This window comes from Cariama cristata, unplaced genomic scaffold (assembly GCF_000690535.1).
Source record: "Cariama cristata isolate BGI_N322 unplaced genomic scaffold, ASM69053v1 scaffold27653, whole genome shotgun sequence".
Taxonomy (NCBI): Eukaryota; Metazoa; Chordata; class Aves; order Cariamiformes; family Cariamidae; genus Cariama; species Cariama cristata.
This window is the reverse complement of record NW_009609451.1, coordinates 66,870-83,125: the sequence shown is the minus strand read 5'-3', so window position 1 is coordinate 83,125 and position 16,256 is coordinate 66,870. Positions and strand designations below refer to the sequence as shown.

The window sequence follows — 16,256 nt, the reverse complement described above, 5'->3', positions numbered from 1 at the left end:
GTCCCACTTGAAATTGTAAATAACTGATCAGCTACACTTCCTTCTAGAGATGCAGTAAGGGAGAGATTCTCTGACTTGTATCAAAGAAAAATATATTTAGAGCAATTTGTCAGATTTATGTGAAGGTGCTCACATTTTACTATTTTTTTTTCTTCTTTTTGTCTAATACAAAGACAACTAAAAGTTTGGTATGGAACATAGAGCTACAGCATTAGATCCATGAAAATTTATGCACTAGAACAGATTAAAGAAAGTAAACCAACCAGTGCAAATTGGCACAAAATATTGGACTCTGGTGTGTCCTTTGTCCATGGAACACAAACAAACTCTCTCTTTGCTAGAGGGAAATAGTAAGAAGCTGACATCTGATTCCTGTCTTCACATTAGCTGCTTGATTCATAAGCGGAACCTCAGTTATACCTGCCTAAAGATACTGAACACCTAGCATCCCAACAGCTTTTTATTTCTTTTCCAAGTAGTTCTTGGAGCAAAAGAGTACCGTGTCCTATCGTATAAAATAAGGGAACAGTAACGAAGGAACAACACCACATTTTTTTCCCTTTTAACACCTGTAATTTAAATTTAATGTATTGATTCCAGAAGAACATATTCCTCTGTGGCAAAATCTTTTCTGTCTACACTAGAACTCTCATTCTCTTCTGGTGTTTTTTTCATTTGTCTCAGTGTCCATTCCTATGAAGGAGTTTTGCCATGTTGTCACTTTTACCATCTATTTTACTACTTGTTTTTCCCACTTTAGAGACTTGCTCAGCAGTGTGGAACAAGTTCTTATTCTGAGCAATGCTTGCTTGTCAGTGATACTGTCTCCAAGTTGGCCTGATGCTCAATTAATCATCAGAAGGAAGGTTTGGTGACCAAGCTGAGGTAGATACTTTGTCAGCACTGTTGAACCTGCTCCTGCTTTGTACATCTACTGACTTTTATACATCTACTGAAAATCTCATATAACTAAGTTCCTTGTCATCCTGGAAGAAAAAGGTTGGGAGTATTTGTTTATTTGTTTGACTTGGTAGTTTGGCATAGGTTTTTAATTCCCTGCAGGCTTAAAAGAGACATTATCAGGAACTGTCTTGGAGATGATAAGTATAACTACTGTTCTTCTCTCTCTTAAGTCTGACTAAAGATATGTGTTCCCTGTTTTCTAACTTTGCGTGCTACATTCTGTTAGTAAAGGCATATCTTGGTGAGGTTTATCTCCCAGAAGAAAGGGGAGATGACTCTCTCCCTCAGAAGCAGCTGAGAAGGGTCAATAAAAGCAAGCACTGGCCAAGAGGAAGACCAGGCACAGGAAGGCATCAAGAAGAAGAGGGCTTGCAGCTACAGCAGGGACCAAGATGGCTGAGAAGAACAGAAAACAGATCAGGCCTAAGAAATGGGGAGAAGAGGCCTACAGGAGACCGTCAAAGTCCTTGAACTGACTGAAATCGAACCTGGAAGAAAGGATTTGCCTTGAAAGTACAAAAAAGGCAGGGAAAAACTGGTTTGTTTTTATTCTTCTCTGTCTGGTTTTCTTCATTGAGCTCACTGTAAGGAGAAGGTTAATTAATCTATTTTAAAGCTCTGATCAGCTCAACATCCTGCCACACCAAATTTACAGGAAGCTTGACCTTGTTAATAAAATATACCTAAAAATATCATAAAGAACTGACACTGTCCTATTCCAGATAATGGAATTTATAAAGAAAATCCCCTTGGACTTTCTTAAAATATGAATTCAAGTCTATCAGGAAATTAATGTAATGACAGCAAATACTACTATTATCCATCAGTGGTTGCAACTGACACACACAATTTCAATAAAAGAGTATGAAGGAGTTTTTTTATGTGTTACCAAAATAGTTACTTCTGCATCATGGACTGACCCATTTTACTTCACACAAATAAAAGCTGTTAGTCTGGGTTTACATATTTTTTCAAAGAGTGAAGAATTTTCAGATCTTTTGGGGAAGCCCTTCTGCTGTTACTTTACAAAATACATTAATCTGCTAAAGTAGACAACTTTGTGCCCATACATGGAAACAGCTAAGTGGCTCTCTGAGGTGCTCAAGCCGTCTTTCACTTTCAAAACTGTTGAAGGAATCTTTTCACCTACAAAGCTAAATACAGATGTTTCTGAAACTAAAGTAACAAAATCTAGGAGGCTTTAGCTGACATGTAGAAGCACCGTTCAGTGCTGCCTGAAGCTAAAGCTGCCTTACCACTTGCTCACCACTCTATCCTTTTCATAATAAACTTCATGTCAGGTTTTGCAATGCAGTATAAATACACTGTATCTTTGACATACACTGATTGTACAGAACCTCTTCTTTCTGGCATCCTTACAGCATAGGGATTTTTTTTTTAATAGTTATTGAGATAATTATCCCACCTTTCCTTGGGTGCCTTCTTCATTTTTAGCTTCCTAAGTAGAAGTGTTGACTTGTGGTTCGTTAAATTTTGTTAAATAATGAAGTATGTTGTCACTCTAAAAACCTGTACCTAAAAAAAGATGAAGAACTCAGCAGTAAGGTTCAGAGGGAGAACAGGCAAAGTTTTTACTGAATGTTTAAAAGGATACTATCTTTAGCTGTCTATATTTAGCTTTCCAGCTTGCTTAACAGCTTTTTTGGTAAGATTCTCCCTAACATATAGACAAAGATAGAAAGAAGTATAAGAGAAAAAATAGGCATTAAAAAAGCAAAGGAGCTCCAACAGCCAAGATATTTTATACATAATATTATGAGACTAAGATTATATTGATGGTATAATTTTCCAAATCTATTTTATTTTCACACACAGAAAGGCTTCACATTTTTTACAGTGGAAGTATTGAACTTGATTCTAGAAATTGTGTTTGGATTCTCAAGGTGAGCAGTTAGGATATTTCTGAGTCATAACAAAGATCAATGGGTACAAATACTTCAGATGAGATATCATATCACAACTTTTAAATGCTACCCTACTAAAATTACCATAATACAAAATCCAATACTTTTGACAGCAAGTATTGGTTTCTGCAGTTTATTTCATTGTACTGTACAGATTTTTCTGGTGCTACAGGTTAAGTAAGAACTCCGAGTAATAAATTCTGAAGACATATGTAGGTACTGAAAGTCAACAGCATTTATGTATTTCTTTCCTATTAGCTAGTGCCATAGACTCACTGTCCTTTAACTACGTGGGGATAAACAGACAGTTTAGACTTAAACAGTAGAAAAATAAATGCTTTCTGAAAAATTCCGCACCACTCTTCATGAAAGAAAAGCCCAAAGAACAGACAAGTAACTAAAACAAGGTGGAGAGGACTAATAATTCAATAATAAAATTCTGATATATATATTCAATACACAGAGCCACTTATTTGCTCACTTATACTATCTCAACTTGTCTGAAGTCAATGGAGTTAGCTAAATCATTATTTTAGCCAATTGCTTCTAATCAAAAGCCTACTTCTAAGGACGCAGAGGTTTGGCAAATTCATCAGCATGCTAAATTACATGTCTCCATGTAACTGAGCTCTTAATAAAGATCTTGATTTAATACTGTTAAGATAAAAGGCAAAACTCCAACCCCCATTTCATTTCTAATAAGCATTAAATATAAAAGTCGTGTATTTGCTAATTAACTGACCAAGAGGATATTGAAACATTTTGGAGTTGTATGTCAGCATTTACTAAAGAGAAGGAAAATCCTTTAAGAGGTTGACCTCACTTATGTAAGCTCATCAGGACACATTGTGGAAATACCTGAAGTTTTGTATGATGTCAAAGGACAATCATACTTGACTATTTGCCTTACTAGTTTCTCTCAAATAATTATTACTTGGAAATTTTAATCTGTGCAGTGTGAAAAATCCCATCATGCAGGGAAAAAAAAACCGCAACAAGCAATAAATTAATTCCCCTCCTTACTGTAACTTCTAGAGCCCGGTCAAACTACAGCCAACACCTGTGGAAGATTTATCATTCAGACTGATAGCAAAAAATAGCTTATTCAGTTAAGATTTAAGTGGAGATATATTCATTGACTACAAGTATAACAGTATATCCAAGCCAAGTCCTGTTTCCATATTCTGTCATAAGCAGTAACTGTTGCTTGACCCATAGGTCATGATGGCTACACAGGGGATATTCCAAACATTTTGTACTATGAAAAGCTTAGGTTGGATTATAATTCTTGTTCTAAACATTATATTTAAAATTATTTAAACAATTTTAATGTTTTTAAACACCATCATGAATCTTGTTGCAGAATAACTAGCTGATGTACATGTGCATCAGTACTTTTCATATCATTGTACACTGTAAAGGTATTGGTATCAATTTAGGACAGCTTCATTCTTTGCCTGTAGTGAAGTCATAGTGTCTGTTTTAGGCTGCCCAGAAGACATATTGAAAAAAATCCTTGTATCTTTATTTGACTAAGAATTAGAGGAATAATGACTTATGAATATTTTTTAAAGTTCTATTAATTTTTTATAGCCAGTTTGTCCCCATTGTTTTATCTGTACAACCAGTTGCTTTTGTAATGAAGACACTAAATTGTACAAAGATAAGAATCCTGAGAAGCCTTAAAATAAATTAAAATATTTTTATGCTCATTCAATTGTCATAAATGTTAAAGTTTATCTGAAGTTCTCTATAGACTATTGCTACTAGCAATGGGGATTGCATTAGAAAACTGAGAAACTGTTTTCTCCAAATCCATTTTAGTTCCATTAGAGCACCAGAAATTAGATCTTTAGGAAAAAAAAAAAAAAAAAAAAAAAAAAAGGAAAAAAGTTTAGGTGCAGAGAAATTACATATTTTCCCCACCTTTCGGATACAAATTTTATTAAAAATTATTTAAAAATTTATACAAATACAGATTTTACTTCAGGCAGTGCAATGTCTTCATTCCTTCTCCTCTAATATGACATATCAGCTATAGCCTGAGGCTTTGTCAGCAAACTATTTTAAAATATAGACATCTGATATAAGGAAACAAACATTGTTTCTGAGTCAACTATAGTACACAGGTGCTAAACTGTGATAATTAATTACCTGTATGAATCCGGGCAATAACAAATAAACTACCTCCTACCTTAATCTCGTATAAATCTATGTTATTTTAAATAATAGAAAGGGGGAAATTATACTAAAGCTTCTAAGCTTTTGGCACACTTAAATTATCAGGGCTATCACTTTAATTGCTTGCTGCAGCAATCCTGAATAGATTTCTCACACTGACATGCTCAAGAAAGTTGTCTGAAACCTAAATTGTTGCTTTGTCATGTTTTGAATTTGCTTGACACTCAATGTAACCAGTTTAGGTTTAATTTGTATTTCTTATCATATTTTCACCCCAATGTGGCAGGTGCAGAACCCTGCAGTTGGTGTGGATGCTCACGAACTTACAAAGGCACATGCTAAGAAAGGGATTCTCCTGGAAGGCTGCAGATATACACAGACATGGGAGGATAGTGTACGCGTTCCAGTGTTGGACAAGAACAGTATTCTGGTCCAGTAGCTGGACTAAATTTCTCAGGGTTTATATAACTTTTTACAGAGGAAAGGAACTACACATCATGGGGTCTTCACTCTCTCTTAATCCAGAGTTGTTTTTTCCCATTTCCTTTTCATAAAGAGGAACAGGCAAATATTAGAGAAGACAGGTATTCAGATCCTTGGCCTTGCTGCCCATGCATTTATAAGCTCTACTTCTTTGTCCTTCTTTTAGTTTCCACTACTAAATATGTCTCTGATGCTACAGAAGAGCAAGAGCTCTTGATACCATCAGTGACTCTCATCAACAAAACCCACTAATATTGCAATTAAAATATCACTTATTCTAGTGAATTCTCCATGATATTTTATACCATTTCACTTGCCCCTCTGTGGTCTAGGACCATTCAACATCTGGATTTTTGCTGTAGCACAATAGAGAAAATGAAGAAATGAAAGGGAGGCAGGAAAAACTGGGGGCAGCTGGGTCTTTGATAATGACACAATGGAATACCCCCTCAAAATCATTAAACTGCTAAGATGGGAGTGTAATGTGATAATCATTTGTTTCTTCTCAGTTTTTTTAAGGAACTTTGGACAAAAAAAAGAGAGGAAAGGAGAGGAAAGAAGGGAGGAAGAAGGCTTCTGTCAGAAATGTAAAAGATTTTGGGTTGTAAGGCAGTAAGGAGAGAAAAGACATGGTGATGGAGTAAATAACAGAAGGAAGAAAAGGAATAGAGAAATACAGAATGGATAGAGGAAAGGAGAGTAAATACATGTGTTTAAATATATGTAAGTGATATTTTCTATAGTGATATTTTCAAGCTTCCTGGCAGATATCCTACCATTGCTGATTTTAGGAGAAAGAACAGGGAAAACTGTTTTAAGAACTCATTTCATTAGCTTTGAATTCTACAGTGAACTCTGTAGTTAAATGTGGGATTGGATGAATGACCACCTATACTGTTATTAGCCATAACAGAAAGAAAATGGATTATTTTGTACTCTTGAGAGTTTTTTTAACTTCTTTTTCTTCACATGAATAATTCTATGGACAAATTCAGCCACAAAATCCTGTTACATGAAACTGTGACTTTCAAAGAGATTGAGGAAAGGGATTTCACATTTGCAATATTATACGCAGTATAGAAGCCTGCTGTCAGTTATGTGGTTGCACCTTCACTCTCCTGTTTTCTCCTACTTGTTTTCTCAAAATACATATTAGAACTTGGAAGGGAATAGGCTCTGTCTGTGCATTTTCTAGCACTGATCCTGACTCATCTATGAGATTTTTGTATAAATACGAAACATAATTATATTTCGCAAGCACCCCTTGCTGCCTTTTCCTGCTTTTTACCTTTCATTTGTTTTAGTCTCTGAACTGTATTATTAGTTTTATTTATCTGAGCTGTGATATTACTGTGATAGTACCATTTTCGTCCTTCTGTTTATTTCAAATCTCTAATGCAAATACAGTTGAAGGGGCAAAAAGTACTCTTGCGCTGATTCTACTGTGCTCTAGCGTGATCCTCTGACATCAGCAGTATTGTTATTCTAATTGGTTTCATACAGCTTGCTGAACTGTGATGACAACCTTGGTGTTCTGTAACATCTAGGCAATACCTTGTTGGAAAACAGACTGTTCCACAGGATTTTTTTCCTCCCAAATGAATCATAGAAATTAGAGATAGAAAAGATCAAATCAGAAGTGGTAATATAATTCCCTTCTGTAAAAGTGGATAAGTTACTCAGGCAAATCTATTTGGACTCTGAAATACTGTCATCATGTTAGAAGGGGCTGATGTTCAAAGGGAATAGACGTCCTGAGCTTGAAAACACCCCTGCCCAGTGAACTGTAGAAAGAACAGTCCAGGCAGACACCAGAGCCAAAACCAGGGTCGCAGAACTCAAGACATTCACCACTATGTCTACTTGCCCTGGTTTCTAACTTCCACCTGCAAGACAGCAGGGTTTCTTGATTCACTTCAATGTCATTATGAGGCTTCTTGATATTTTATGTTATATCTTAGTTCACCCTTGGCTGGGTGGGCAAACAAAACCTGTTAAGAACAATTTAATCAGAATTACATCTGACTGGATTAGTTGTCATGACTTTGCATTTTGGTGAAAGCACCCATAGAACTGAAAAAATATATATTTACACACTGAATGGGGCACATAACTACAGCAATATTCATTCTGAGTATCAGGAAATGTGCACATGGCACTTCAAACTTTTGTCAAATAGCAATTAAACTGTTCATTTTATCAGCATCTACTGGAGATTTGTCAATGAACTGTTTAAAAAACTGAATTGTTCAATTTCAGGACTACTTATTTAACAAGAGTTACTTTCGTCTATTATTTCTATATTATAAAACCACAACGCTGTGTCACAGTGCCAGTTTAATACAATCTTGTTACCAAAGTAACTACGTATTAGCTAGCTATTACTCTGATAAAATTTTAGAGCTTGCTATAAAGGAACAGAAGCCTTGTTCAATTTGCTGCTGCTTCTAAAACAAAGTATCTTGGACACGAACCTACTATGTATAGTCTCAAAGCAAAATATTTCATGGCACTGCATAATATAACAGAAAGATGAGTGTATCTTGAGGTTCACTGGTAGCTCTGACTGCTGTTTTTTGAAGTCCATTTTAAAACTGCACTTCTTAAAAATCCTTAAAATAGACCCAAACTCTGATCATCTCTAGATTTTTAGGTTTCGGTCCACGAAAGGTCTTCAGTCAGCTCCTGTCTACTCCTACATTAGGTGCCTAAATGTACAATGGTAGTCTAGGCTTTTTCTTTACTGTTGTTTTTTCTCGGGTGCTTTATATTTCATGTCACATAAATTTATCCAGGGGATAGCACTACACTTCTTGGCATACCCTGAAACACCTCTGTCTCATCAGAACTGAGATATCCAATATCCCATGCACCTACTAAATCTACTTCCTAGTACAGATGAAGTACTCCTATCATGTGAGAGCTCCAATACAAGAGACATTTTCAAAGCAGCCCTGACATGTGATATAAAACTGCCAGAGGCAAGGTACATCCCCAAGTCTGTAGCATTCATCCAGCGTATGGATTCAATTCCTTTCTCTGCCTGACAGTAAAACTCACATCACTTTCCTCTCATGACTGAACCACCAAGAATAGCACTCACAAATATTTTTAGACTGTAAGGAGAGCAATAGTTGTCTCACTCACATGTGTGCCATGGGACTGCAGAAAGAGATGGCAGGTGATAAAGTCACAGAAACCTGCTGGTCATTTAGCATATCTGCAGAACTGTTTAATCACATCTACATACTGTTTGGCTATGGTCAACTTGGACCTGACACCAAAATCCTCCATTCCTTTATTCTAGGTATTATATAATTCCTCACTGCCATTTTCTGCCAGTTACTCTTTCATGCATCTAATTTTCTTGCCAGAAGATGGCATAGGCATTTCAAATTAAATTGTTGCTACAGCTTCACTGCAAGTTTCTCTATGATAATTATTATTCTCTAAAGAGAGTATAACATTTTCTTTTCAGAGTGCATCAGTATGATCTGTCATTTATGCTGTGCTGATTATGTCAAATTTTCTGCAACTTACAGCACACTGGAATAAAGCATTACAATATGGATTATTCTGATAACATGGTCTTTAACAAGTCTATTCTTCCATATCTCTCAAATATACCGTTATGTAGTTCTCCAGCTGTCCAGACCTGTAAGATTCAGCACCTTGAGTTTCTATCAACTGCAGTTAAAAGGTGAGGTTACTTAGGTCATTGCAGTATCTGAACTTGTCTAGGACACTCAGAATCTCTACCTTAGTGAGATTATAAATGAGTTCAAACCATAAATATTTAATGCTCTCTCCTCAGTGCTAACAAGCTACCTGCCTGACATCATTACAGCTATAGGCAATTGCCATATCTGTAATTACACAGCTGGTTTCGTTAGTGTCCCAACTAGATGACAGAGGGTCTGAAAATCCCTTCTATTATGTGACAGAGGTGTACATTTGAATGAGGTTTTAAGAAAACCGCTAAATAGTACAAGGATTTTTTTCAGCTTAAAAGGAAAAAGAGAAAGGTTTTCCTACATGTGCTTAAAGCTAAAAGGTTCATTGTGGGCTTTAAGCCATTCAAATTTCCCTAAATCACCACCTGCAGCATCAGGGTTAATTTGCTAATGAGAAGCAAAACCCACAGGCCCATCACGCTATTAAAATTTAATGTGCACGTGGACTTCTTGATTCAGGCCAGGTTTATAAATAGCGCCTTTAGTTTAAAAATAGGCTTTTCAGATCTAGGGGAGTTGATATTATGATCTGTAAAGTGAATGAAGCTCCCAGGAGTAACTGGAGCTTATGTAATATTTATTCCTACATTTTTGCTCAGCTGTTTTGTGCCATTTTGATACTGAGCTGCAAGGACTGTTAGTTTCTTAAACCTTTTAAATCTTTCTTTGGTGAAGCTGGGACTGTTTGCACGCTTGCTTGTCTAGGTAACCTTACTTGGCTTTGGGATTTTGCCTAAGAAACAGTGGTCATTGGCGCAACTTACAGGCATTTTCATTTGACAACTCTTATTGCACGTGACCTTTGTGGAATCCCAAACTGTGCTGCCAGGTACAGCAACTTTCCAATATTAAATTGATCCTAGAAAGATTATGGACAGATCTTCTTTTTCTTGAAACATTACAAATAGTTAAGGTCCCAGGAAGAAGGGTTACTGAGCCTCTAGAGCAAAGCTCTGTTTTCAGATACAGGAACAAGGATATTTTATTAAATTTGCATTAGGCAATCACAAAAACAGCTCTCAGTCCTTGATTTTGTAGTTCTTTGTGATTTTTTTTTTTTTTTTACAAGTGAAATACTGCTGCTAATGAAACAACATTCAGGGCAAAAATGTTCATGGAATATGAAACAAATCTAGTGTTAATATTTGTCATTGAGACACCATTTTGTGCATGGAAACAGCCATGAGAGAAGCAGAGGCCGAGCGAAATGCCTTTCTAAGGAAGAAGTTCAGGTCTTAGTAGCAAAATTAAGCATATTGTATTCAATATTATGCTTAGCCTTCTAATTTTGCTTTCTTCATAAACTAGTCTATTGCCTTATTTCATGTGATGTCTTATATTCTAGAGTCAGAGACTCCTACCATTCAGTTGCAAAGGGAAGTTACTAGTTTTCTAAATGAGGTGTTTTGCCAGCTATCTATCAATGCTGTCACTTTTGCTAGATGTAAATGTGTCAGTGTGACACTGTGTTCAGTTATAACTATGAGGTGCCACATTTAAATTTTCTACTGCTGCAGGCATTCAGTGGTGTGCACCTAATCTTAGTCTTGTTTTCAGCTAGCAGCATAAAACCCCAGATTAACATTCTCAGCAAGGACTGGATTAATGAGAAACATTTCAAAATGCCAGAAAAATTCTGTAAACACTCCTTGAAACTAGTAAAGGTATTACAGTGATCAGAAATCAGTGCTTTAAAACATAAATAAAAACTTCGGTGCCATTAAATATATAAAAACTGTGGACATAACAATCTTGGCAATATGATATTTGAACACATCACAACTTCTAGAAAACCTGATCTTAATTTATAGCAAAGCATTCTGTTAATTCAGCCTTGTTATGAAACAATCAGCAATGACTATTAACATATCTGGCAATATCTAACTGGTGATAAAAAGACAGTAGATAAGAATGGCATGGACCTAGTAGTTGGAAATTAAGTTTGATCTTGTAACTGGTCCAACATTGCAAATGTTTACACTATCCTCTTTCGTTAAAGATATACTTAACAAGTAAACACTAGAGGTCTGAGTTGATCACTACTGAAACAAAAACTTCATACATGACTTGAATGATAGCTGCATGTACTGTTTAGTCTTACCTAAAAGCAAAACCATCTCCAGTTAGCATAAAGGCTTTAAATCCCTCTTAGCTAAATTTGGTGTAACCTGAAGCACTAATGCATAAACAAGAAACGTAATGTTACATACTTCAAAATGTAGCAACATGATGAAAACACAATGTTGTCTGGAAAGCCTTTGTTGTAAGAAGCCAATACATTGTTTATACAGGAAATAATCTGAAATAGATGAACAGAAATAGTGACCTAGCAACCAATATTAAAAGGTACAGAAATATCTTGGAAAAAAAGGAGGAGAAATAGTAACCTTATGAATGTTGCCAGCAAAATAAGATCTTTAAAATTAATTCAGATTTCCTTAATACCACAAATTCTCCCTGGAGTCCCTAATACTTGAAAACATTGTTATTTTGTTCCATAGATAAGCTGTTTCCCTTTTTTACAATATATTTTTTTTGCCCAGGCTAAAAATTTTGGAGTTAAAATACTTCACAGTCTCAGCACTTGAGGAAACAGCTCTGTAGATCACAGCTCCCTCAGTTCTCCTAAAAGTGCAGAAAGAATTGGTTCTTTTTGATCTGCTGGCAAAGTGCTCAGCCCTCCAGTCTAAGTCTATGGGACGTGTTCAGCACCACTTGGACTAAGTAACTGATTTTTTGCCATTAATATTCTGCACTTATTTAAGTTGCTAGAAATTTCTGGAAACTTTCTAATTCCCATTAACTTCAGGACATACTTAGCACTAAATCTAGGGAATAACAACCCACATAGTAATTTGTATGTATTATGCAGATACAAGTTGCTACTGATACAACTACATCATGTAGTTCTTATTTGATGCTCTTATATCCATTTTGACATCATGACAATTAATCCCATAAGCATTTTTTTTGTAATCTGTCAGGGTCACAGTTTTTACACTCACTTTATGTTGTAATTTGCTCTTGGAAAAGTCAAATGGCGAGGACAGCATTTGTTTGGTTTCTGTTGCTTTAATGCAGTGTTTTATTCAACAGGTAGGTTGAGGTTGCTATGTGTTTGCTGAGCAGAAAGGCATCTTTTTCAGTAAGGGTGGTGAAAATATTTAATGAAACGTTGCTTTAGACTGCATCTAGAAGCATAGTCTGCTAAAGCTCGTTACCAGTAGATTATCTTTCTTCCCACATACATCGGTAGCACAACATCTGCTTAAATTTATTAAGTTTTATTTGACTTATGTCAAAGTCAAGAAATTCAACCTCTACCTTGTTGGTTCAGCCAACTGGTGTTAAGGCACAGCAATGCGTTCTTTAGTTAAATAAATCACGTTTTTTCACAGCAACATGATCTCACTCTAAAGAGAACGAATACTTTTTGTTCAAGGAAGAGTTATTCAGGATTTTAGTATTGTGGCTTTTTTAAAGGGTTCAATATGGATCTTCAGGCTTCATTTACAGCATTCTATTCAAACCCAACTCTGAGGATAAAAAATAACTTTTTGCTATATCTTTTGTTTATGGTACTCACCTCTACAATACCAAGTGTTCCATAAACATAAAAGTTTAATTTCACAATATGCCACTAAATATATGGGTATTTCATAATATATCAATATTTTCCACTAATGATAGCTGCCTAAATCTTGGATCATATTTTTAAATTGTATATTATACAACATATGAAAGCTCAACACCATTTCAGATTGACTTCAGTGTGAAGCAATGAACCTCAAAATATACAACAAACATACTAATCCCAAATAAATTTTTACTTGAATTTTCTATTCTATTCAAAGTTTCTGTGCTCAGAAGGAAAATGTGTCTGAACTCAAGTTTGAAGGTAACCCTTCCTGAAAGGCAGGTTAAAAGTCCCCTCTGCAAGCAGGTATCTGGTTTCCAGGCAGTTTCTAGCCCAATGCTTTGGTCATCCAGCTGACATGCTAACTGTGAACTGGCAGCCTGGGACTTGGTTTCCAGGATCATGATTTTTTAAAAACACAGGCTCCCAGGATATCCTGCTAGCCTTGAATTTCCATATGAAACAACTTGTATTTCCAAGACTTTCAGTTTGTCACTACGGCAGCCAACTAAGACGATAAGCTGGAATAACAATGGCACACCAGTTTATGGAAGCCTGGAATTTGGCTAATTCAGAGATAGGGTGCGTACTCTCCCTAGACTCAGTTGTTTCCAAAGCACAGCGTTGCTAAAACTATTCAAAGTATACCACCTGTCTTCTTTCAACAAAGGGAAAAACTCCACACACTTTCAACAAAAGGGAAAACTCCACACACTTTTAGCTTTGTTCTTATAGATGAATCTTTTGGCTCAAGTGGGTAAATAATGATAATATTACCAATATTACTGGAGAGCACCAGCAGAAGGTTCAGATGGATGGCAGAGAGAGAAGCTTGAGACAGGCAATCTCCAGCTAAGCAGAAAATTTATAAGCAAATATAAATAGGATTCTTTTAAGTATTACATTTAAATAAATGTCCCGGTTCTTTGTCCCATCTGGAGTTTATATGGTGCCATTTTATCACACCTGCACTATTCTGGGTGGGGAAAAAGACCTGCCAACAGCAACTTTTCATTCAGTTTCCACATCTTGATTCATAAGATAAACACAGAGCTCTGAGTTTCATATAGTCTCTTTATCCATTCTTGTGTCACTTGCCACTATGTCAAGGGTAAATTCTGTAAGCAATGTTTTTTTCCCTTGTTGTCTTCTGCTTAAAGGACCTCTGCGGGTTGTGCTGAAATGATCTGGAATTCTGCCAAAGCCTTTAGGATAGGCTTATTTTAGTCTGGCAGTGAATTCCCGGGCACAAGAAGAAACAATTACAGACACTATCAAGAGAAAGTTATTTATAAATCCAAATGAAAAATCTATGAAAACTAGTGTAACAATCTTTTAACTGAGGCCATTTGTCCCAGATGCCATTAGTAAAAATATCAAATGTGGTACTTTATGCATGTATCAAAAAGAGTCACTTTAAAAGTCATGTTAAAGTCATGGAAGCTTGAAATACAAACGGGAAAAAAAAGATTTTCATTTCACGACTGGAAAAGTTAAGGGGTAACGTAAGGAAAGGGGATTAAATTAAATATGGAAGGTAAATGTGAGTTTTGAAATTTATGAGTAATCATATTATTTCTGCTGATTTTTCAAGAGAGACTACCTATTAAAAAACAAAGCAAGGCTTAAAGTTATGAATATTTTAATTTTATATGAATTCTGAGTCTGTGTGATTGGAAGAATCCAAATAAAAGAGATGATAAAAGTACTAGGTCATGGTAATTAAACTCAAAGACAGTTTTCTTTTAAAGGTGCATCTTTAAGTTAAGCTACTTTCTTCTTGGATTAAAAATGAGTGTCTTATTTCTGATATATGACAATGAATTTTGATCTAGAAAGTAGAAACTAATTACATTTAAAGTGTTCTACTAAGGCTACTCATTAATATATTGAGAGTAGAAGCAACAGAAAAGAGCAAAAGAAAAACTAATACTTGCCTTTTTATATTTATTTTACAGGAAATGTGTTTGTTGTAAGCCTGGCAGTTGCAGACTTGGTTGTAGCAATCTACCCATATCCACTGGTCCTCACATCTGTATTTCACAATGGATGGAACCTGGGATACCTTCACTGCCAGATTAGTGGCTTCTTGATGGGCCTAAGTGTCATTGGATCAATCTTCAATATTACAGGCATCGCTATCAATCGGTACTGCTATATCTGCCACAGTCTCAAATATGACAAGCTGTACAGCGACAAGAATTCATTGTGCTATGTTGTTCTTATCTGGGTCCTAACATTTGTTGCTATTGTGCCCAACCTGTTTGTGGGATCACTACAATATGACCCCAGGATTTACTCATGTACATTTGCACAGGCTGTGAGCTCAGCATATACAATAGCAGTTGTGTTTTTCCATTTCCTGCTTCCCATAGCCATAGTTACTTTCTGTTACTTGAGAATATGGATCCTTGTTATTCAGGTAAGGCGAAGGGTTAAACCAGATAACAACCCCAGGCTGAAACCACATGACTTCAGAAACTTTGTAACCATGTTTGTGGTATTTGTACTGTTTGCAGTCTGCTGGGCTCCTTTGAACTTTATAGGCCTTGCTGTGGCTGTCAACCCAAAAACTATAATCCCTAGGATTCCAGAGTGGTTGTTTGTATCTAGTTACTACATGGCATATTTCAACAGCTGCCTTAATGCTATCATATATGGACTCCTGAACCAGAACTTCAGACGAGAATACAAGAGAATTATTATCACTTTTTGTACAGCAAAAGTTTTTTTCCAGGATAGTTCTAATGATATGGGAGACAGGATGAAAAGTAAACCTTCTCCATTGATTACAAACAACAATCAAGTGAAGGTGGACTCTGTCTGAGAATGGGAATCTTATTATTGTCACTCAACAGCATCCAAATAAAGTATCTGTTTTATTAGATCTACTGGTAAATATTATAGTGAAATAACTCTTCTACACTGAAAGCACTTTCATCAAATTCCTTGCATGGTATTTGGGAACTCAAGTTACAGAGCCTTGACATACAGATCCTATTATACAATGGTATATCTCTCGTGTAACAACACAATGATATCCTTAAGGGAATTACAAAGTTATGCATGGATACTTTTTTCCCCTGAAATGGAGACAAACAAGTAGAAAGAGATTGAAACAGAAGTATCCACATCAATAAAAGAAATCACAAAACTATTCCTACCACTTTCTGCCTGCTTCTTCTGGCCGGGTTATGGTCTTGATTCTAAAACCTCTGAGAACTTCTTTTAAAAGATGAAGTCAGACCTTTATGAAATATATTAGGAAATGTGAAGTGAGAAATCAAGGTAATTAAAAATTCATTAGAATTTTTGATAAGTACCTTTACCTAT

At 35.8% G+C, this 16,256-nt stretch overlaps 1 protein-coding gene across 1 annotated transcript in view; it reads left to right on the top strand.

Annotated features, from left to right (window-relative positions):
• The window catches only part of MTNR1A (melatonin receptor 1A), a gene marked incomplete at its 5' end in the record, with an annotated part of 51,662 nt that extends 35,912 nt beyond the window's left edge, over window positions 1–15,750 (top strand). The window contains one exon of the mRNA XM_009697547.1: window positions 14,882–15,750. Within this exon, the coding sequence (XP_009695849.1) occupies window positions 14,882–15,750 (869 nt within the window). The remainder of the gene's footprint in view (window positions 1–14,881) is intronic.
• Window positions 15,751–16,256: the final 506 nt, after the last annotated feature.